This window comes from Podarcis melisellensis, assembly GCF_964234715.1.
Source record: "Podarcis melisellensis genome assembly, chromosome: 10".
Taxonomy (NCBI): Eukaryota; Metazoa; Chordata; class Lepidosauria; order Squamata; family Lacertidae; genus Podarcis; species Podarcis melisellensis.
Window position 1 is genome coordinate 49,289,993 of NC_138542.1, and position 24,378 is coordinate 49,314,370.

General features: G+C 42.8%; 1 protein-coding gene and 1 long non-coding RNA gene across 23 annotated transcripts in view; one reads left to right on the forward strand and one right to left on the reverse strand.

Annotated features, from left to right (window-relative positions):
- The window catches only part of LOC309379365, a 271,748-nt gene extending 260,618 nt beyond the window's left edge, over positions 1-11,130 (reverse strand). The window contains exon 1 of the long non-coding RNA XR_014172451.1: positions 11,013-11,130. This is a non-coding gene — a long non-coding RNA (uncharacterized lncRNA). The remainder of the gene's footprint in view (positions 1-11,012) is intronic.
- RBFOX2 (RNA binding fox-1 homolog 2) overlaps positions 1-22,369 on the forward strand; it is a 174,028-nt gene extending 151,659 nt beyond the window's left edge. For 8 of the 22 annotated variants that reach the window (XM_081928358.1, XM_081928376.1, XM_081928370.1 and 5 more), the window contains 7 exons: positions 229-282; positions 403-495; positions 1,618-1,750; positions 8,004-8,046; positions 15,202-15,290; positions 17,041-17,113; positions 17,690-22,369. In XM_081928358.1, the coding sequence (XP_081784484.1) occupies positions 229-282; positions 403-495; positions 1,618-1,750; positions 8,004-8,046; positions 15,202-15,290; positions 17,041-17,113; positions 17,690-17,734 (530 nt within the window). In that variant the 3' untranslated portion in view covers positions 17,735-22,369. The other 14 variants (XM_081928371.1, XM_081928361.1, XM_081928360.1 and 11 more) reach the window with 8 other exon arrangements.
- The last annotated feature ends 2,009 nt before the right edge of the window (positions 22,370-24,378 follow it).

The window sequence follows — 24,378 nt, forward strand, 5'->3', positions numbered from 1 at the left end:
AAGTAATTGCACATAATTTTTACCAGAAGGAATCAGTTGATTTTATGCTTCTTCCATCTATGTCCAGAACGTGAGAATTTGGGAAAACCTAGCCTGCCTTTCTACACAGCAGCAATCTGCATGGAAACAGGGGGGGGGATATGCACCAGAAGCTACACTGCATATATTGAGCTGTTTGCTCTTCCCCTGGGGTAGATCTTGATGCTCATTCTGTCTTTATTCTTTCAGGTTGGAAGCTGAGCCCTGTGGTTGGAGCAGTGTATGGCCCTGAATTATATGCAGGTAGAAAACGTTGATGCGTCTCTTTCTGCTATTTAACTGCAGTGGTGTTTGTTTGTGTTCTCAAACTGCTGTTTCTTTATAACCTTTTTACATTTTTTATTCTTTTTAAAACTAAATTAGCATCCAGTTTTCAAGCAGATGTCTCGCTGGGCAATGACGCTGCAGTGCCCCTGTCAGGAAGGGGGGGTATTAACACTTACATTCCTTTAATCAGTAAGTAGCCCCTATTGGCCCCTGTATTGTTACTGTGCTTGAGTAAACAGTGATCTGTTAGCCCTCTTATTTTCAGTCTGTATAATATGTACTTGAAAGGATGGGCTTTGTTAGAAAGTGACAGCACTTCTCTGGGCAGTGGTCTTGACCCTTTCCATCTTGCAGCACGCCTGCAAGCCTGCTTGTGGCTGGGCTTGCCCCAAGTTACAAGAGTGCTGTAAATCATAAGGGAGGAAATGTACACCAAGGAACCAATTGCTTTAGAACTGAAGAAGTGAAACAGGCCGCACTCCAAAGTACATATTATTCAAGCTACTAAACTGCGAGTCCATCGCAGGCCCCCTTGTGGCATGCGCCTGGAAGCACCTTGGGTTGGATTTGTGCCTTGTGACTGACTGGCGCCTTCTGGGTATCATCTGTCATCGCCTTGTGTTCCCAGCTGCCTTCTGAGGTTTAGACATGTTTTGCCCTGAGCCAGTTTACTCCAGCATGAAGTGTAATAAAACAGGGCCCAATATATATGAAACCACTTAATGGTCACCTATGCCGGAAGGTGGGCTCTTGGTAAACTGGCACATCGCTATCAATTTTGGCTACATTACAGGAGATTCTTAGGTCCTCTCTGTACTTAAATTGAGTGTGGGAAGAATATACACGCACACACACTAAATCTTCTTGTCAGCCCACCAGTTTAAGAGGCTCATAATAACAGACTTTTAAAGCCCGCCCGCCTGCCTGCCCCCAGTATGTGGAAGAGTCACCTGCCTGTATAAGTGGCAACTCTCTGTGCTTCTCGGACTGTTTCTAACCAGACTGCATGGCATTATTAAAATGGGGTGGAGGAGGAGGAAAACAGTTTGCAGTTTGTGATGGATGAGGCATGACACAGCATTAATCCCTTGCATGGCAGGCCTCTCTGCAACCCTGCCTCCCCTTCAAGGCCATGATGTAGCAAGAGGTATGCAATGTCATTGGGGCTCAAAGCATGCTCCTTTGCAGGACAGGTGCGAAACATTTCTCCAGCTCTGGAGTTGCGTATCGTTCTAGTCAAAGATGGCTGTGGTTAACTGGGCGGACGTAGTGATCCTTCTCATATCTTTCCTTGTCTGTCTGTCTTCACAGTTCCCGGCTTCCCTTACCCAACTGCAGCCACCACAGCAGCCGCATTCAGGGGAGCTCATCTGAGGGGCCGAGGGCGGACAGTGTATGGCGCAGTGAGAGCAGTACCTCCAACAGCCATCCCAGCTTACCCAGGGTAAGGGTTGGAAATCAACACGCAGTTCTCCGCAGAACCTGGGAGTTCTGCTGAACCCCTAAAGAGGGGGGGAAATGAGACACGATGGATGGTGAGAGTCAGGATATGCCAACACCAGAGCACTCTGCACCCAATTGCCTCTGGAAAGGGAAGTCCAAAATCTTAACATATGTGACTGGGAAAAACTTTAATCGTCTTTTGGGGGTGCATCAGTGAAGGGCAGCTGTTTATCTTAACGTGTCAATTCCGCTATCATGTGGTAGCAGTTCGGCTGCATTGGTAAAGTAATATGCCTATAAGAGTTAAGGAAAGGGTGTAGAGTCTGGAGTGAGGCAGCTTCTGCACTCTAAAAGTCCAGTATTGTTGTTATCCAGGAGTGGCAAGCATTGCTTCTCAGTTTCATGGTATTCTTCCTGGAAACGGGACACAGAAGAGACATTCAGTTACCCACAATGGATTTGCTTTCTTGGTTGGAGACATTTTGAGAAGAGTTAAAATAGAGATCTATCAAATCTTATTTTTAAGATAGGATAAAGGAAGGGCTGAAAAGTGTATAAAGTCCAGTTTTTAAAAAGCAAAACGAAAAGCATTGATACAAAGTGTGTCTCAATGTGTAGCCTTACTTCCTTGGCCTTTGGTTATTTCCCATAGTGTGATAATGAATCTGTAGCAACCAGCGGCTCTATTGTTATTTAAAAAGTAAAGCAGCCCGCACCTTTGAAGTACAAGTTGTTGTTTTTTTTAGCCTTGACAGGATGCCAGAAGCTCAGACATTTTTGTTGTAAGATTTCACTTTGCACCCTGAGGAGGCTGCTTTGTCTGTAATGCTGTTCTCCAAGCATCTTTCACAGATTAAAATCCATCTCAGAGGAAACCTGAGCAGGAGAGAAGCCACCTAGACAGGGCAAGTTAGAGCCTGTTCCTCTCTTCCTCTGACTGGGAGCAGTTATATACCAAATCGCCTGCTGCAGAGGTGGGCAATTGCAGCTGAATAAAATGCATGTAACTTGGCCAGTGGCACGGAAGGGAAACACTGGGAATGGAAGTAGGAAAAATGGGGAGTCTGCCTTCTTTTGACCTTGGCTTTGGCACTGCCTGCTACTAGCATAGATTATAACTGAGGAAACATGGACCTCAGCAGAAAAAAGTTCTCCATTCCTGGTCTGCTGTCATAGTGATATATAGGAATGCTCTGGGTCATGGTAGTTCAGTTGGAACATCTTAATAACTAACAAGATTGGATTGCTGTGCCCAGAATTTAAAATGAGTTAAGGGAAGCAATATGCAGTTGCCAGATTTTCATTTCTTTTACAATAGAAGATGGTATAATTATAACTTGCTTACTGTTCCACTCTCATTAGTAGCAAATACCTATGTGGAGCATCCTTCTTGATCTGTACAGGAATAATTTCTAGAGCAGTCCTCTGATATTTCCCCCATGAATTAATCCTGTGATTCATGTGTAGTCGTTTGCTGTCCTTGTTGTTATCCCTGATAGTAACGGCTAGAATATTCCTAGAAAAGATGCTGTCCCTGATAGAACATGGGAGAACATCTTCAAAATCTCAATAAGATTTAAATTGAACATTTATATCCAGCGTAGTGTCAGAGTTCCAATCCAAAATGGGTCTCAGAATATAGATAGAACTGTATCTATTCAAGTGATGTTAAATTATACACTAGTTGGGGAAAGACACTAGTAAGCAAGCTGCTCCCTCAAACTGCCCATAACTGTACTAGTTAATTTTGTAAAATTGACCAATAACTCACCTTCTGTCGTGATTGTAATCGGGAAACTCCTGTACAGCAGATGACAAAGAAAGAGTTTTAGTTCCTTCTGGTAGAGAAAAGAGAATTTTTGATGGTACAATTTGTCTCAGTATACTAGGCCAGGGAGGGAGAGACAGCTTTGCTAGTGAACCAAATAAGTTTCTTTTTCTGAGGGCATAATCACTTGCTGCTAGATAGTACATAACTTTTATTCCCTCCCCCAAGTGTTTTAAAATGAACCTTTATAAGAGCTGAGTGTTTTTATCCATCTGGTAAACTGCTGAAATTTAGCAAACCACTAGATTCTCTGCAACTCATTCTTATACAAGGTGTCATTGAAATAATCATAAACATACTTTGCTAACAAGATGGATCTGATAAACTCAACCCAGCAATGAAAGGCCCCTGATTTTCTTCCTTGTAGTGGCCTTCTCACTGCCGAATTAGTGTTACTTTCTTTGTTAAGTTAGTGTCATCAAGCCTGTTCGTCCACATCAGCTGTGTTTTTGTAGATCAAAGTGCCACTTTGTCCATAGGAATGGATTATGACCATAATGAGACTGGATACCACCTGATTACTTAAACTTTCATCACTGTAGAAGCCTGGTGATCATAAGGCAGACTTACAGTCAAGCTATACTGGCCTTGTTGTTTGTAACTTCCTGTAGGTGGGTATGTTGTGATCAGAGTGGGAGAATCTTGGCATCATTTTGTACTCCAGTCGGCATATGGAAAAAATTACAAGTAACACTGCCTCCTTCCTCCTAGCCTGTGATAACATTAACTGGTAAGCCAGAGACATGCACCCAAGGATCTCATATATGGAGAACTAATGCTTTTTAATATGAGTAATTTAGCATACAGCTTATCCAAAGGAACAAAGCAGGAGAAAGCTGTGCAATGCTAAAGCATGCATTCATAACCAGGGCTGTGGCAAACCCTCTTTTCCTTCCTTGTCCTCCCCTGGTCCCCTGGCCTACCAAAGCAAAGTGCTTTATACTATGAAATATTGCAGTAAGTGTTGGGGCTTTCACGTCTCCGGTTTTTCGCTTCTGGAGGTGCTGGGAGAAACTAATTAGTGGCTGTTAGATGAGAACTTCTGTTCACCTAAACTCTCCAGATGCTTCTCTCTGCTCTGGAATGTGTCGTTACTATCAGGGATTCCCCTTATTTTTCAATTTTTGGGCCTTAGATCAGCCACCTAATTATCTCCGCTTTTGAAAGCAATGCATTGTGGGTATTTCTTTCTTGGTTACATGTAGCTGTGCCTGCCTGGATCAAGAGTATTTATTTGGATTTTTTTCTACGCCCTGAGGTGTTAAATCAGTACTTTTAAAGTACTTTGCATGCTTGTGTGATCAGCCAAATCTTTTCGCATGTCTAATGTACAGGGTATATAACAGGTGATGTATGGATATCAGAAAGTGATCGCACAAGGGTGCAAGATGCATAATTATACGCAACTTTTGGTGTGCTTCTGACCTAGGTGGACTCCAGCCCTTGATGAACTCCTCCTAAAGAACTTGTTGGTACTATCTGAAGCCCATTACATGAAGCCAGTTTGTCCATGTGTTTTAGAGGGTTAACTAAAACCCTGGTCCAGGTTACCAGCTAGAAGCAAGGTTTCTCAAGTCGTGTTTCTCATCTTCAGGGCACTGGGTCCTTTAAAAAGAAAAGAAAGACAACACACTATTTTGTATGACGATACAAGGATTGTTCTTTCCCCATCCCCCCCTTTGCATACTGTCTCCCCTTCTGCCCTGCCCGCCTGCATGCTGTGGAGGATGACATGGAGCTGTCTAGCGTGCGTGCGCACACACAATCTCTTGCTGATTTGCTCCTGCCCGAAAGCCCAGGTTATGGTTTCATACATCACCTGCCTGTGTAAAATGCATGTGCATGCTGCCGTCCTCAATAACCGGAATGTGTTTTCTGTTCTTTTTGTTTTGTTTTTTTGTTTTTGTTTTGTTTTTGTGTGGATTTTCTGCAGTGTGGTTTACCAGGACGGATTTTACGGTGCTGACCTCTATGTAAGTACACACACCGGAACCTTTTCATCCCCAACCCCCCTGATAAGCCAGCCTTTTTTTTTTTTGTTATTGTTGTTGTTGTTGATGTTTTTAGTTCGTTTTTCAAATATAATTTACTTTGATTTTCTTCTTCCTTGTGGATATATACATTTATATATTTAAGAATGCAAGCATGTTTCTCTGTCACTGCACTTGCCCCTGGGCGCCAGACCTGCTGTGCCTCTAGGTTTTCTAACCGTTGCCAGGGTCAATTTACAAGGTTGAGTGTCCTCTTCACACAGGTACGGTATTTGCTGCTAATCAACCTGAGAGATGATTACCAAATTAAAACTTCTTGTCTGTGCATCTCCGATTGGCGTAATTTCAACCCTAAAATAAAAAATGAATAGATAACAGTATTGATTTGGCCTCAGATCTTTCCTTTCCATCACTTCTTTACATTCCCCCTCTTGGGACCTTTCGAAGGTTTTATTGATGTAGGGAGCCTAGAGACCTCAAGGTTTACAAAGCCTACGCAGTGTAGAAATGTGAATGCTAAGCCTTCTTAGAAAATGTTTGCCCTTGACCAGTATCAGGGTAACTTAAAGGTAGCACATTGCTCCTTCATTCCCTGAATATAATGGTACATTCTGGCCCATAGTTAGTTCTCTGTAGTTCTCCTGAGCAAAAGTGTTAGGTAAGAGGTCGTCATCCTACTGTACCTCTTGAAACTTCTCATTACCTATGTGATGTCTTGCATTCCCATGTGATTCAAGAAGCCAGCCTGATCCACAGAATTTCTTGGACTCTGATTTACATGTGCATCTCAAAGATAACTGGCTCATAAGCAGAATAACTAGGGGCGTACTTTCTTTCTCTCTCACTCACTTTATAAGAGAGGTTAAAATAATCTCCCATATGCATCTGCTGACAATACAACTTAGCCCAGTATCACCCACTTTGTATTAATTTGAATAGTGGCAGCAGATGTACAGCTTTGATGTCACGGAGACCTTGTAGTTAGGACAGGAGAATGCCGTATTTTTCCTACTAAAGAAAATAGCCTCATTTTTAAAACCATGTCATTGTTTAAATGGATCCCTTGGTGATGGATGGGGCAGCCTTCAGTTGCTTCTGGTCAACTTCATAAGGTGACATTTGTCCTGTGTAGGCTAGCTGCAGCAAGTGTGATACACTCTGGCTAAACATAGAAAATCCTATTTTGATGGTGATATTTCAGCTCAATGCAGGCATCACTTACTTGTGGATCTTATGTACGCATTGCTTCCTACCTTGGCCAGATTCTGTTATATGTAATTTGTGTAGAAATTCAAAAGGATGACCCTGGGTTTCCGCTAGCACTCCTAAATTGCTGTCACATACAGAGGAGACAGCTGGATACTAGTCATGCAGTGAGGAGACAAGCAAATGAATAGCATCTTTTGCTTAGCATCATCCCTTGCACAGCCAGAGATGCGAATGACAAGAAAGGTGTCAGGTGTGGTAATTTCCCCACTCTTGTTGAAAGGTTTCCCCCCCCAACCTGACTTGTTTTTGGCAGGCAGCTATTTTAGTAGTATATAGAATCTGCACGCCTCTTTTTATTGCATAGTACCCTTGGCACTGAAATATCCCTGAGGCCTGAAATGGCATTGGTGGGTCATTTAGCTATAGACAATGTGGATTCCATACTTTTGTGGGGTTGAGGAAGAGATCAGAATTAGAGTAAATGAAGTCTCTCAAGGTAGATTAACCAAGCTTTTCCCATTGCTTTTCATTGCCAGCTGAACTGAAATGTATGGCTACATCTCAGTCATATCTTCTGAGCAATCTGCTTTCTGCTGTCTTAATTGGCATGAATCAAAACGAGTGCTGTTTACTTGTAACAACTTGCTAGCTATTCATTTCCCTGCCTCTGGGAAAATAGCTCTTGTAAGGGGAATGACGAGGGTATCAGTGTTGTGTAGCTGTTCTAGGAAGGTAGTGAAGGAAACCTACTGGACTGCAAAGTCACCTCCGTGAAGTTTAGATGGTGGCAACAAACTGAAGAAGGAAGAGAGGGAATGATAACAAAGGCAGAGAAGAGCAAATAGAGAAAACTGGCTTCTCATTCTGTTCCCAAATTTTACTGTCCTTTTTTCTGTTCTCCTCTCCCTTTTTTTCCTCTGAGGCAATCATCCTGCTTAGCTACTTTGTTTTCATGATAAAGGCTGTCCCACAAGGTTTATTGCTTTCTGGCATTAAAAATGCAGGTAACTAGCCCCAGGGTGCAGAAGATAGGTTTAAGAACTAACAGCTTCCATTAGCATTGGTTTACTTTGCTAGAGCAGCTGACTTAAAAGACCAACCGTATATATGAAAAGCGTGCTTGCATCCTCTGGAAAGAAAAGGCTGGTAAGCCCTTTGGGCTTTTTGTGTGATTGTTTCCTTCCACAGCTGTGTTTTTGAACTGCTCTTCCTGTGTTCTGTTATAGAATAGTCTTACAGGAACCAATCATTAGCGCTAAAATACCTCAGGTAGGAGTGCCAGTGTGACCTGCCAACCAATCAGATTGTGGATTGCAGTGAAAAAACAACAACCTTGAATTAATACTAACAGTTCCAACATCAAATTAGAGATGGGAACAGAGTCTTTTTTTTTAAGGCCAACATACATTTGTGAGCATGTGATCAAAACTCCAGTACATCTCAGTGCTGCACAAACCATACATTCATAACAAATAGGGCAACTTTCCTAAACCAAAGTAGAAGCAACGAGGCAAGTTCCTTGATTTGTCACCCATACACAACCAGTGCAGCAGAAGCACATTTTTATTCTCTTTTTTTCTGTTCTATAATCATGCTTCATACAGGGCATACCTGCTGATTGTTTTGCAAGAAAACCTGGGCATTGGTTAGATCCCATTCTATTATCTGTTACTTAGTTTGGAAGTAGACACTTGGAATTTGAGGGTTAGAAAGATAGGAAGAAGGAGGGAAGGAAGGAAGGAAGGAAGGAAGGAAGGAAGGAAGGAAGGAAGGAGAGAGAGAGAGAGAGAGAGAGAGAGAGAGAGAAGAAAGAAAGAAAGAAAGAAAGAAAGAAAGAAAGAAAGAAAGAAAGAAAGAAAGAAAGAAAGAAAGAAAGAAAGAAAGAAAGAAAGAAAGAAAGAAAGAAAGAAAGAAAGATCAAAACAATTGGCTGGAGTTATTTTCTGAGATTTGGCAACTGTCAACAGCATAAGTGGTGTCCTGATGGTGCCCTAGAGACAAGAAGCTGGTTCACATAATAGAATTCCAGTAAATATCCTTTGCTGCTTACTCTGAGTAATTGTCTCTAGTTCACTTAGTCTCACATTTATGCTGTGTTACAGAGTATTGTTGTCATCTTAAGATTTTGATGCTATGGCTCTGGTTTGTCAGGAAAGTTACCACCATTACCCAGCTGTAAATACATTTCTGAAACTCCCTAAAAACTTATAAATGGGATTAAGTGTCCCAGAGGAGGTGAAACGCTGTATCTGAACATGGCTTAAGCTAGTTTACACTCAGTGTTTTTCTTCACAAAAGCAGTCTCAGCTTCCCCAAGTTATGCCCTGACAGCTCATAGGCAATTCCTGTGGTCGCAATAGGTTGCCTCACCCACTGCTGCTACATTCATAGGAATTGCTGCTGTCGTATGCAGGTGGTGTGACCTCTAGTTCACACATTGTATTTTTTTTCCCACATGGGCACATAACTCTGGAATGGTCATGACTGTGCACATGGAAGAAAGAATGTATTATGTGCAGCTTTGACATTGCAAGGAATCTATGACTATTATTTGAAAACAAAAAAGAACTAGAAGATGGTGCTCAAGTATGCCAAAACCTTAAAGCACCAGTATTTGCAAAATTCTTATAGCATCATTGTCTTGAGGGTACAGTAAGACATGACAAGAGGAGAGAGGAGCAGAAATAATATTTTGGATCATGGTTGTAGTTTGCGTGTGTTTCTCTACAATGTCATGAATATCAGTGTGCGATCAACTCTGGAGCCATGTAGTTTATACTAGGCCTTAAGGGTTCACACTGCAAAAATAATCACAAGAAGTATGTGTGTGTAAAAGCATGGTCCTTGTGTTCATATCAGACAATTCTTCAACTTAAAAGCTTCTTTGCATATTGATAAAATAAACGATTGCATCATTCTCTGACTTTTCTATGAAAAGCATTTGTCCCATACACTTGTAAAGTGAAGAGGTGTAAAAAGTTAACATGGCAAAGTTATGACTGTACCCAAAAGCCCCTATAATAGTTTCAGTATTCACTGAAACTTTGGTTTGGCTGAACTAGTGTTTGTATTGCTTGAAACAGGTACTGAAACCACACTGTTTTGTGGGGGGTACTCAAAAATCCAGAGAGGTGTTTCGTTATGCCTTTGGTTGCTGAGATGTAGTTTATATTCCTGCATTTTCAGTTGCCCTCCAGAAAGCAGAATAATTGAGCTTGGTGTATTTCTGCCACATTGCTCAGGCTATCCCATGTGACTGAAAGATGAGAACCCTACAACCCAAGTTTGTAGGGCTCCTTATGTATACATGGGATGGGAAAGCATAATTAAAGACAGCTTTCCACTTTGCTAAAGCAGCACCTGTCCTTGCTGCTCTCATTTATACGACCTCATGCTGAAGCAGATAGCCATACAATGTGAAGAGCCTTTCCTTTACCGTACATTTGCTCATTAAGCAGCCACGACCACATTGCTTCCCTCCCCTGCTTTGCTTCCTCTTTACGATAGAGGCTTTGTTTATGGCAGAAAGGAATCTGGCATCGCATGCTCACAGTTAAACTCAATTGGTTTTGAAGGTGATGACAATGCGGTCAATGTCCTTTACCTAATTGAAATTTGGAGGATTTGGCACAAATCACCTAGAAATTGAGATTAAGTAATTTTAAGCATATGCTCATTACTGCCCAGCTGCAGAGAAATATAGAACAGCTGGTCATGATCTGTCCCTTTCACTGGTTGACAAGATCACTCAATATTGCTTTAAAGGCTGTCCTGTGATGATTAGGGTTATTTGTGAGTAGCTGCAGAGAAGTGTAAAATAATACTTGAGGGTAAGAGGTGGGAAGAACAGGATAATCCTATGTGATCTAGTCAGCAGGCTTCTTCTGGGAGAGCTGTGGACATGCCATAATTGTAGGAGGGTGGTGTTTTGCAGGGTCCCCTATGCATACTCTAAGGAATTTCAGATAACTTCAGAGTAGTGCAAAAATCCAGAAAGTCCTGCTGCGTGAAGAATCTTGCACCAGGATTTTACATGTCTGTTTCACAGACACACATCTAAAACATTCCTATGGTCTGGAGAAATAAGTTCATTACATTGAGAGCCAGTGTGGTGTAGTGGTTAGGAGCAGTAGTCTCGTAATCTGGGGAACCGGGTTCGCGTCTCCGCTCCTCCACATGCAGCTGCTGAGTGACCTTGGGCCAGTCACACTTTGAAGTCTCTCAGCCCCACTCACCTCACAGAGTGTTTGTTGTGGGGGAGGAAGGGAAAGGAGAATGTTAGCCGCTTTGAGACTCCTGAAGGGGAGTGAAAGGCGGGATATCAAATCCAAACTCTTCTTCTTCTTCTTCTTCTTTTCTTGTTGCATTATGACCTGCTAAATTTCAAGCAAGCACCATCAACAACACTTGTTACTTGTACATGCTCCTTCCTTTTCATTGAGGAGCATGTTAGAGATTCATTTAATCCCAGCTCTTGACTTCATTCAACACACCCATAGTAAGGATTTGCAGTCTTTTGCATCAACACTGATGCAGTCATTCACACGTACACACCTGCCATTTTGTATTAACAATTTCACCTCTGCATAAGTGCATGCTTACCAGAAAATACACATCAACCCTTTAAACTTCATTTTTCCAATGAATTATTTTTCCTTTCCCCTCCATTCATTGTGCAGTCAGCTGAAGAAATGTTAAGATCTCGCTCTAAATCTCTCAGTGGAGTCTCTGTTCCCTTCTCTGATATAACAGATGGGTTATTGCTTGTTATAATTATTAACATTTGTGGTGTGGGTCAGGGTTAGGGTGGGGATTTATTTATTTATTTATTTATTTTGGGGTGTCTATGGGACTTGTTTAAGGTATGCAATGTTAACTCCAGTGGTGACTGACTGTTTCCGTAATAGCAGGTCTTTGTGGCTGCACGCTCTAGTTATTGAGGCTGTGTACTTCACCAAGCTTGTGGTAGAGTCTAGGGCAAACTGCTGTCCCAAGAGAATGCTGGGATAGATAGAACTAGCCAATATCAGTCTGAACGTGGTGATTTTGCTGGTTGTTTTTAGTTCCAAATGTCAGCATGCTTAGTTTTCATTTTCTTTCTCAAATTCGATTAATTAATGTTACACCATTCCCTTTTCCCACCCTGATTCCGCTCTGTTTTATTCCTTTACAAGAAATGCGAGTTAAAGAGACTGAAATGGGGAAAACCTTTCCTTCTTTTCAAACTGCATCTTGTCCTCATGTTCACAATCCTGCCGAACACAACTGATTATCTGAAATGTCAGTAGAAAAATATCATGGGAAAGGAGCGCGCTGGGCACATTTTGAGGCAAGCTGCTCAGCCGTCACTGTTGCCAAAGACGGAAATGGCTAAATCTGAGCATGCCTGAATATCAGATGCATTGGTAGCTCTGCAGCCTGATTTTTGAAAAAGGAAAGAAAAGGGATGATTGCTGCGAATGTGTATCAAAGCTTACTTTGATCTGCTGTTCACTGTAAAATTCTCTTAGCTACCAGTGAGCAGCACAATGGGATTAACAAAGAATTAAAACAGAGCTACTGTGGGAGGCTTAGTGTCATGTCATTTCCTTATTTAGGGAGATGCAATAGAGCAATTCTCCACTCTGCTGTAGCAGGGGACTATTTTGGTGCCTATTTTTGGAATTATCTTAATGCACCATAGATAGGTAAAGCAACTTGCATGTGAATCAGGGAGAAGGACCCCCCTTCCCTCCAATAGAGCTTTGAAGATTACCGTATTTTTCGCTCTATAACACGCACCCGACCATAACACGCAAGTAGTTTTTAGAGGAGGAAAATCCGTAGGCATGCCACCTGTAGGCATTCCCTCCATAACACGCACAGACATTTCCCCTTACTTTCTAGGAGGAAAAAAGTGAGTGTTATGGTGCAAAAAATACGGTAGCCATTTCCAAAGGGTTTGTACACTGCAGAAGTGGAACAACTGAAAAATTTGCAATATTTACTATGAGTTTCTCCACCTGTAATAGCTAGATGGGGAGGAGATACTATTGTGTTCATACTGAATTTGCATTCATAATGAATCTGTTCCATACTTCTAACACATCTGCATTCTTTGGTTTTAGACTGCCTTCTTCCTTGCATCCCCCCTCTTCGAAATACAGTAACTCCAATAAAAGACAGAAGTAGAAAATGAAAATTACAATTGTCCCTGCACAGCTATGGATACTATGCAATAGATGGGACAAAACGTGCACCTGGCTTTTGCAGCCTTGCGGTTCACTTCATTAGGTAGTAGTTGCCATTTTGATCCCAGAGAACATAAAGTACAAGTGAGGTGAAATGGCATATTTTTATTGAATGAACCCTAGGTTGGTTGCAGGAATGTTAGTATTCTTTTTAGTTTTTCCGAAATCTTTTGAGTTACTGGAATTATTGGGTTATTGGCATAATGTAAACTTGAGAACCTGCACGATATCTTCTTTATTTACACAGAGGATGTTTAACTCAGTGACAGTAGTTTCAAGCTTCATGATTTGCTGTTATAATTTCTGTTACAGATAGGTAGCCGTGTTGGTCTGCCATAGTCAAAACAAAAAAAATTCCTTCCAGTAGCACCTTAAAGACCAACTAAGTTAGTTCTTGGTATGAGCTTTCGTGTGCATGCACACTTCTGTTCTGTATAAGCCATTTGAGTGAATGTTGAGATGGAACTTTTAGAAACGAAGAAGGTCTCTCCATTCCATGGGATATCATATTCAAGCTGATTTTACATCATTTGTCTTAATTATATCATTGGTCCAGTAAAATTGCAATAAGTAGATCAATTTTATCAATATGATAAAATAAAAAGATGCAATAAGAAGTTTCCTTCCCATGATTGCAATGGGGACCTAGAACAAGCTAGTGTTTTTAAAAGTTAAATTATATTCCAAGAACAATTAAAATAAAATAAAAGGGGACGCGGGTGGCGCTGTGGGTAAAACCTCAGTGCCTAGGACTTGCCGATCGCATGGTCAGCGGTTCGAATCCCCGTGACGGGGTGCGCTCCCGTCGTTCGGTCCCAGCGCCTGCCAACCTAGCAGTTTGAAAGCACCCCTGGGTGCAAGTAGATAAATAGGGACCGCTTACCAGCGGGAAGGGAAATGGCGTTTCCGTGTGCTGTGCTGGCTCGCCAGATGCAGCTTGTCACGCTGGCCACGTGACCCGGAAGTGTCTGCGGACAGCGCTGGCTCCCGGCCTCTAGAGTGAGATGAGCGCACAACCCTAGAGTCTGTCAAGACTGGCCCGTACGGGCAGGGGTACCTTTACCTTTACCTTTTTAAAAGGTCCAGCAACAAAGCACAAATGAGGAAAGCATGTTGTTTTTCGCTGATGAAGACTGTGTATTACAGATATGGTAGTTCATAAAGGATAAGTGGAGGGTCTTACAAGCTAAGACTCAGTCATAGTCTTTGTCCTAAGCAAGAAAGTGCTGCTGCAGAGACTTAAGTGGGAAGACTTTGGCATAGCAAGAAGAGGCTGGGGGGGGGGACACACACAGAGAGAGAGGTATTCTGAATAGACTGAAGAAATGGGGGAGAATGAGATGGCAGGAAGGAAGTCCATCGATATGAATGGCACTTTAGTTCTTTGGAGACACATAGGGTTTGATCTTAACAGTCTGCTTTTGAGATTTCATTTCAACATGCATTTTCATGTATAGAATTTGCCTCTCAAATGTTGACTTTACCTAGTACATGTGCCTGTAATGATGAATTTCAGGCCTCCATCCAATTTAAGCAAACCTACTTGGGGACAATTCTTTTCGTGTGTGTGTGTGTGTGTGTGGCCATGCAGCTTGCATTATACATTTGCTGCCCTTAGGGATGACTCTGTTGGTTGCTTGTCTCTTGGGTTATCTACCCTTTCAGTTCTGGCTAGCCCAGAAGATCAGGGCTATGAAACTGGTTCATGTTTTGAGGATCTGATGCCTCTTTTGAGGATCTGGGCTTGAAACTTTCCCTTTTCCTCAACTAACAACAATAAAGTAGGAGAATCTCTTGAGTTATTCTGCATTATTCTGGTTAAAATGATAACCATTTGTGACACTTGCTCCCTCCTAAGGAACTCTCTTTACCATGGTTATGTCATGGGGTGGGATGACAGCATCTCTCTTTTTATTTTTCTTGCTGATTCATTCTCCTGCAGAGACTACCATAGCAGAGTCTCTTCCATCCGAATCGTCTGACGGAGACATGTGTGATGCGGAATTTCCCCTCCGCCACTTGGGGAAAGGGGGAAATGACAAAATATGCAAGGGGGTTGGGCAGCCTCTCATGATTTAATGTGACATCGGAGTCGATGCAGTTTGAAACACCTCCTCTCTATGTGTTGTATGTATGACTCCACTTTGTTTGAGGGGACAGGTATCTATAAAGTCAGTTCTCTTCTTTCCTGCAGGGCGGATATGCAGCCTACAGATATGCACAGCCTGCTACCGCAACGGCAGCCACTGCTGCTGCAGCCGCTGCAGCGGCTTACAGCGATGGGTATGTAAGGAGGGGGTGGTTCCGGCGTATCTGGGGATCAAAGGGTATTGTTCCATCCCAGCCCTCCATTGCCCCATGCTTCCCAACACACCCTGGATGCAAACTTTAAAAGCACCACTTCCAACTGGGCAGCGTAGCTAGCAGCTGTTACGTGGCGAGTGCATTCTAAGCATATAGTTCCGCATCATCACTTCCTCCCTCTTCCAAAAGAGGCAGCCAGGCTTTGTGTCAGGAGCAAAGCAGCCAACTCTGCTTCTAGTCCTTTGACAAGGCACTGGCCTTTGTTGGGTGCCAGAGAGAACAGTGGTAAATCATGCAAGGGTGCATTAGTTTATATTGCTTGCGTTGTGGATGCCACACAAGTTGTACTAATGAAGAAGAACAATAAACAGGCCCAGCTTTAGCCCCACTGGTGACCAGCCTTGCTGCCCTCATCCTGTGTCCTGGACCAGATGTGGGATGGAATGGGAAACTCTGCAGGTACTGAGGGAGAGATCTCAGGGGTGGGTTCTCATGTGTTTTTGTGAATAGCTGTCTGTGACTAAATAAAGGACTTGTCACTAGATTGTGCCCAGATAGTCACTGGGCGGCATTGTGAAGTTGCAGCAACCCAGCTCTATCCTCCTTGAATCCTGATCTGCAGTAGAAATTATTAGACCTTTCAGTCCCCATCATGGATAGTGCTCAGTGCATGGTGCATGGTGCTTGGTTCTTTTCCTCAAAGACCAGCAGAAATGCAAACCTATTGTGTTATTGCTCTGTGTTGATTGCAAGAGGCCACTATAAAAACATGGTGGTGTGAATCAACCCTCCTATCTCATCACTTTCCTTATTAGCTACCAGACTCAAAATGTCAACCTATTAAATTATTACTCGGTTTGTCATTTGAAACAGGCCATTTACACATCTCCACCCCTGCCCCCTGCAAGTCCTGCATGAAGCAGCATGGGGGGGACGGGGACAGAGAAGAATGGCAGCCATTTTGGGGCTTCACTAGCCACTAGTTTTAAATGGATAGGGGAATATTCTTTTGCGTGCCTCCATTTCTCTGCTGGTGGCATGGCTGCAAGTTGTCAAGTGGTTAAAGATCCTTGGATCATAAGCACTATGTGCTACGACAGAGCAATTTTTCATAATTAAGAGTGGCTTACAAAGTAACAAAGCATTTGCATTGGAAGTCCAATTTGTGTAACTTTCACTCTTATTCTGTACCTTTTACTTCAAGCCCTGTTTGGCATTCCTGCAGCATGTGCCTGAATGCCACCTTTTTTGCATTAGTGTGTGCTCTGGATTTTGGGAACCCACTTAAGGTGGGTGTCTTAAGGTGCCTAGCATGGTGTCTGCCTCATTCCTTGCAAGACTCACACTTGCCTGCCTGCTTACCTACCTGAATCATCAGTTATAGCCATTTTATGGGTTGCAGGATTAAGGATTTCTTGAAATCTAAAATCATGACCCTCTCATGTTGAAACAAAAGGCAACTTGCTTGCTGTGGGCAAAAGCAGTCCAGAATGACTTTTTTTAAGGACCAAGTTTTAATTTAATTTTACTATTTGGGTGCTCATTATTTCTGAGTAATTAGAGTTAGCGGCCCCATGTATCAACTCAGGAATTCCTTCTTGGAATAAGTGGCCTCTTCGGATATGGAGAGCTGAGAAAAGGGACCATACAGCTTCCTTTTTCTCTGATGAAGCAGATGTCTTGTAAGTCTGTGAAGTGACTTTGCCCCCTTCCCCTTCTCTTTCTTCAGCTATGGCAGGGTGTACACAGCAGACCCTTACCACGCCCTTGCCCCTGCCGCTAGCTATGGAGTTGGCGCTGTGGTGAGTATGCCTTTTCTCTCACATTCACAGTTTTTTTTACTTTTTATTTTACCAAGAGACCTTGGCCTGCAATAGTGTCTCTAGATAATGTCATGGGTTGTAAGTGAAGCATCAGAAGTACCGTGTTTTAAACTGGACATTGGTTTATTGAGTTGTGTTTGCCAGAGGGCTGTAAATTATTCCTAATGGTTTGTTTGGAAGCTGAGTCTATAGCAGCTCCGAGCTTCCTTTATTTCTGCTTTCAAGCATTCCCAAGTTTTTCTACAAGTAGTCCGCCTGCTCATGATCTTAAATTCCTTGAGAGCAACTTTCGGTTTAGCTTTTAAGTCATGTAAACTCAGCTCTGTATGCTGGCTCCCAGAGATCCATGCTGTGACGCTCAGAGGAACTGGCTTAGGAACCAGAAGGGCACAGACCAGCAATAAAGAGGAACTAGGAGGGCAGGGTCTATTGTTGTCACAGATTGTCTGCTCTTGATCTAAGAAGTGTAAATGGGGCTTAATATTCATAGACACATGCTGGAGACTGCCACCTAACCACCATCTTTCCCCTGCCCCTGTCTGTTATCTTCTGCAGGCAAGTTTATACCGAGGTGGCTACAGCCGATTCGCCCCTTACTGAAGTGAGATGAGCCCCCTGCAAGTGGGACAGCCCCCCCAGTTCATGAGGCCTGGCTATTGCAATATTTACTAGTAGAGGAACTCTATAGCAAGAAGAGGAGGAAAACAAAAGAAAAAAAAATGAGAAATACTTTTTTATACCTCACTATGTTCTTTGAATATGTATTTTTCCTTTAAATTTCTGCCTTTAATTCTTTTGTTCCAAAGATTGTGCATTTTGGGGTTTTTTTTGGTTTTGTTTTTTTAAAAAAACTGTGGTAAACATAATGCATTTCCATGTGTGTATATGCGTAGCTTATCCTACCAATCATAAAAAGAAACGAATAGTGCTAAGGAGCACCATTAGGAACCAGTATCATGGAACTAAATCAGGAACATGCAGCCGTTTTATTTTACCTGGGTCTGGTGCCTGAGACCTGAGATACACAAGGAATAGCCCCCTCTGCCTGCAAAGGGCAGTGCTGATTGGCTGCAGCTGGAACCTGCATGCTGTTTGGAAACGCAAAATGTTCCCTTTTTATCATCGCCTGACAAACACGGGCTCAGGACAGTTCTAGAAGTGTCAAGATTTTAGAGTTTTCAAGACAAGACTCCTCAAAACTGCCCAAAGACTTCGTCTGTTCATGGTTTTAGGGGGACAAGACTTGAAATACATTTATGATCTTACTGCTTCTATACATAAGGCCCCCCTTTAGTGATTAACGTCCACTACCAAGGCTGTCCTTAGTTTCTTTCACTTGCTATGGTCTTCCTCTCTTCCTGTCCTTCCCCTCTTTTCTTTTCTGGAGGAGCAGCAGATGTGGGACAACTGCTAGAGACTGCAGAACTTGAAGCCATGGTGGAGAGTTACATCTTCAATAACAAGGAATCTGATGGCCATGTCGTGCACACCCTGATGTTATAGAAGAACGATGGGGGGGGGGAGCTTGCACCAGTGCCACTCTGAGCTTATCAGTCACCCAGTTTTCAAGATCCTTCTTCTTTTCACCCTAAGATACTTAGCTTTGCTGCAAGTATGCCACCAAAAAATTGCATGAAGAGAAGAATTGTGGCCTGGATTATGAACCTAGAAAAGCAGCAGAGGCAGTGGGAACGATATTTTGTGTTGCAAAACTATACTTAAAGTAATCCTTGTGTAGCTTCAGCATCTGGGGACAAGCAGAAATATATTTCAAAACATGATTTAGAAATGGAAGAAACTTCTGACTTACGTAACACAGAGCCTTTAGTGGGTCATCTTCTGCCTTTCTGGAGAGAAATCTGTGTCCATACTGCTCAGCTTGGATATGAAGTGCAGGTTGTGAGGTCTTCAAAAAGACTCTGAGCCCAGGGATCCCCCTCCTTTACATTTTTTTAAAATATCATGGAATGTCCTTTTTATTATCCTGTTAATTGCTATAGAAGCATGAGTGTGATGACAAGCAAGCCTCTGCTCCCAGATATCTGCCGCCAACATTTGGAAATTAAAAGGGGCAGATGAGGTCCTGCTTTGCCCTCTAAGCTTTCTTGATTCTCTCAGCACCTCTTGCAGACTCCCTGCAGTTTTGTCCTGAAAAAACCCTACATGTTAGAGAAGCACAATTCCCTTTGGCTCCTTGGCCTGCCTACATTGGTACTGGGTGACCTTTCGCCCCCGAAAGGGCAGCTAGGGGTGGACTTGTAGCTGAAGCCTTTTCAACTTCTGCCATCATCTGCTCACCACCAGTGATGCCAGCTTAGGAACGGAGACACCTTGTTGCCGCAATTGAGGTGGTTCGCTGACCCAGCCTACACATAACTTGCATCTTCTGCTCCCACTCCTGTAGTGCCCTCTTAGCGCTTGCCAGAGAGCACCAAGGATGTTGAACAGGGTTCCTGAAGCAAGAAGGACAGAGGAGATCTGAATTAAGCTAGAGACTACTCTTAACCCTATTGATTCTCCGGAACAAGGCGACACCAAACTGCCAGCCTATTGGCCACTTTTTGTTTTTGTTTTGTTTTTGTTGTCTTGCTTTTCAAGCCAAAGTTTGGTTTGTTGCTGTTTATGACAATTTCTGTTGGTTTTTGTATATAAATATTTTAGTTAGGTTGAAAATATGGAATAGGGGAGGGGGGTGTCAGGGCTAACATCAAATCAAGGAAAATTAAGAGGAAGGTCAAGTTTTACGACTTGCATAAATTTTCTAGTGTCATATTTTCCGGAAGTCTGTTTCCATCACAAAGTGGATGGGGGGGGGAGTCGGGGGGGGTTAGGATCGGGCTCCTGCTAGGGGAATGAGACACAGCAAATACCTCTGAACTGCATTACCAGCCACATATGAGGGGAGCCTTCTGTTAGCATTATGGAGAAAAGATGTAGTTTGCATATAGCTCTCTCGCATTTGAAATATCAGATGGTTTGGATGCAAATGGATTTTCCAGGCTATGTAATTCTTCCATTAAGGAAGCTGAGCACCACTGAGTGCTGGTCATGAAAGGCCAAGTGGACCTACTAACACATCCCATTATAAATAATTCCTGGTTTGAGCATCGGTCACCTTGGCCTTTATCTGAGCTGCTGTGCATGCCCTGAAATCTGATTTTGATCAAGGCACTTCCCTGTTAAACGAAAGAACAAGGCTTCCCCTCTTCTGTGCTCGTCAGTGATGTCACTTTGACAATACATTCCCATCTACAGGTATCTCCGAAGCCTCAGAATATCTTAACGAACCGGTCTTGTTATATTGCAGCTTTTTAGTAAGCTATTATACGGTTATCCTTCCTAGAGTGGCTGCAACACCTTTATAGATGTGGGTACAAAGTTAAATTTTGCAGGTCTTCCTAAGAGCAACCCTCAATACTAGAATACATGTGGAGGAACACTTCAGATTTCAAGGGTAGAAACCAAATTTAGCCGAAGTATCCTTTGCTGTGTCCCACTCCTAAAGAGGGAGTTGGAAGGGAATCTGGGAGATATAATGCTGCTTGTCCAGTGCTCCAGCATGCCAGCATCTGAGAGATCCTTAGCTCTTTTGGGGTTGGTGGGCAAGGAGACTAAAATAGGGTGTTGCCGGTTTGCACTGGTTTTAAAATAGGAAAGCGAAAACCCTAACGAACAAGGTGAAGAACCAGTGTAAAGGGTTTTTGTGTGTGTGTTTGTTTTTATTTGTCATGCTCTTGGGAATGTCAAACATGTTTGTAGTATACACCAGTGTGACTTGATTCTTTGTTGCATAAAACACTATTTTGATGATGATATTGTCTGAACAGCCCACCCTTCTCTGCCCCACTCCCTGCCTCCCTTTCCTATTTTGAAATTGCTTTTTATTCTGTAATGAAAAGAAATGAAACCTCCAGTTAATGAGGCAAGCTGATTTCTGGTTGTCGAGTAAAACTGGTCTTTTCCGTGTATTTTGCGGGTGTTCTTCTCCTTCACCCTCCCTTGGTCAGTTTAATCCCAAGACACACAGTGCATCGCTCCCGATTCTCCTCTGTGAAGCAAACTGCAGTAAGATGTCAGTTTTCAGAGCTGTCTGCCATAACTAACGGTGAGGAAAGAACACACTGGGAATAATGTAATCCTCTGCAATAACTTTGTCGAGTTGACATTTCCAGGCTGTGGCCAGGTACATATTAGGAGGACTTCCAGATAAATTGAATCTAAACAGTGCCAGTTGAGGAGGACTGGAAACTGAATAAAACAACAACTGCTCCTCAGCAGTTGCCATCTTTTCTGCCAAGGTCCCCCCCCCCCCCGCCCCAAAGCCGTCCACTGGAGTATTCATTTGGCTGATAGTCTTCATAATGCCACTTAGCTAATAGTGTCCCCCCCCCCTCATTTTGGTTTTTTAAGGAATGATTGGAAGCATCTTGCTTGGTTCTCTCTCTTTCAGTGGCGGAAGATTGGAGTCCAGTTCTTGCTGCTTTAATAAGCAACTTGTCAAGGAATCTAGTTATATATTCAAAATAGTCATGCATTGCAGTTTGGGCAGCTCACCCTGCCTACAGTCTAAAAGAGATAAAAGTAATCCTGGAGATATAATTTCGGGTTAGTTTTTTTAAAAAAATAATAATGTGTAAATAGCTGGGGCAAAACCCTGGCCCAGTGGCAAATGTCAGGCAGGACTGTAGGGCGGTACCAAGACAATTTAGAGTTTACTAACTGCCCAAGTTGATTTAATACTTGGGAGTTTTTCAGTGCAAGGCCTGAAATGCCCCAAACTGATTTGCCCATTCTTGCAGTGTCTCCTGCACCTCTCCCTTGCCAGATCACCTTGGGACATAGGATGCATTGTAGTTAGACGCTCTCCCCTCCTCTGGATCAATTCCCAGGGTGCCCAAGCTGCTTGTCCAGGGTCTCATTTCCCTGTTGACACTGGAGAAGTAGAAGTCTCTAACATCCCTACCCCTGCCCCCTGGTTAAGTATCATATTGTACAGTAGCTTTCAAACCATACAGTATTCATTGGGTTACTCTTATTATTATCAAGTAGCTGGAATTGTGAAGGTCGGAGTAGTTAGATCTTTAGCTTTTATTCCTTTTTTTGTATTACTATCCATGTGTATAAATTATTGATCATGTTGCTGGCTTTTATAAACTCTAAGCAAGGGAGGAGCCCTTCTTCACCCTTTGCAAATGGTAATGAAGCACTGTTTTTAAATAAAAGAGAGAAACACCACTCCTGGACTAAAGTGTTTTTATTCAATAGATTTCATATACGAGTCCCTGCTTCCTGTTTCCATTTACGACAGTGATGGGAATCCTGCGCCAATGGTCTAGAGGATGGGAGTTGTAATCCAGCAACATCTGGAGGGATTTTTCTGCTTTGATCTAAAGAGCAAATCCGATCCCATTAAGGAATGAATTGTGAAGCTCCAAGAAACCAGACCTGGACAAAATGGACAAGCATACAGTACATAGAGGTTTTGACAGAATGCCAGACTATACAATCAAAATAAATCAGAGATGTTTCTGTGATGATTCAGCTTGCTAATTTTTGATGCTCTGAAACATCTGGCATTTCCAGTTTGGAAGGAAAATAGAAAATATGAGAGGAAAGAGGTGCAGGGATAGAGGAAACATGTTTCTTAGCCGTTGAGATATTTAGTGGCTTGTTCCCTAGTATCACTGTAAACCATATCCTGGCCTTTCCTTGTTTCTGAACCTTTAGACAACAGCGCCATCAGCAGTTCAAGGTTGAAGCTTCAGTATCATTAAGGATACTCCCAGGATTTGAACGAAGCTCTAGTCTCCTTGGTAAAATCAAGGTGAAATGAGCTACTTTTGCTGTCCCTACCACCCAACATTGCATGCCTCCCTGTTCACTGAGCCTGGATGTCTGAAATGGGGAAGGCTGCTCACATGGGCTTCCATTCAGTTTGAAATTCTTGGGCAATCAAGGCCTCATGTGGACGCCTATGCACATAGAGCTCTATATGCATGGGCTTCCCGTCTTCAGACACCCGAGCTCAACATGAGGAAGTTGGGTGAGAGCAGCAGTGCAGCACCATTAAATCTGCACACACGACACATGAAAAGGCTTCTTGCCTGACTTTTGTTAAATGCTTTGCCAAGTTATCAGAACCTTGATAAACTAAATTCCTCATCTGGCACTGGTCATTGGCATCTCTTGAATCCTATTTCCTGTGTTTCTGGGCAGAATTAGACAACTGCCATTAACTTGACTCTTCAAGCTATCCTTTTATTATGGCATTACACCATTGGATCAGAGATGCTGAGTTGGTTTTCAGGGGCCTTTTCAAATCTCATTGCTGCAGTAGATTGACTGCATATGGTGGGGCAGTTGCAACCAAGTGAAGTAGTGAAGAGTCTAGGCTTCAAATGGTAAAGCATAGGGAAAGCACTGGATTCAGAAGGACCCAGGATCAGTTCCCAGCACCTGCTGTTCAATAGTCTCAGGTAGCAGAATGGAGAAAGGTCTGAGACCTTTGAAAGCCATTTGCATTACTGGACCAGAAAGACCAATGTTCTCCCTTTATGTGGCAATTACATACGATCATGTCTGACCCCACATCACAATTGAAATATGGGGTAACAGGAATCTGGAAATGCTTGTCTCATTGCATGCAAGGATGATACAAATAGCTGGTTATCCGCATTTGCTAAGACTGCCCTTTGTTGAGTTGATAAACAGCCTCTGTGTCTCAAAACAGTTAAGTGAATCCACCTCAGCACTTAGCAATGACTACACGGGGTATGGAGATCAGCAATTCCGAGGAGATTTATGTCCTGGAAAAGCTTGGGAGTCAATCCCCGTGCTGTCATGCATTTAACCTCTTGCAAACAATTGTTGAAGGTTAATGCGTTTACATTTTGCAAGGTGGTCTGAGATGAGCAGGTAGAAGGTACTTTCAGCTATAAAGTATTAGTCTCTAAAACATTAGCATTTTGCAGGGAGATAAGCCTAATAACTAGAAAGCAAGAGCAAATTACACTCCTGGAAACTGCTTTTAAAGCAGGATTATTTTTGCAATTACCGGAGATATTGCTAGCCCATCCTTTACAATGTGCACTGGGCTTGGTAGCAGTGCCACATGGTGGCTGAATAGATGTAAATAGAATATCCTCCTTTAGTTAATAGTTTGGGGTCAGTGACAAACTTGGGTTGGAAGAGTGGACTTGTTGGATCAGTCACTTTGAGAAAGAGCATAATACAGATGTAGCAAC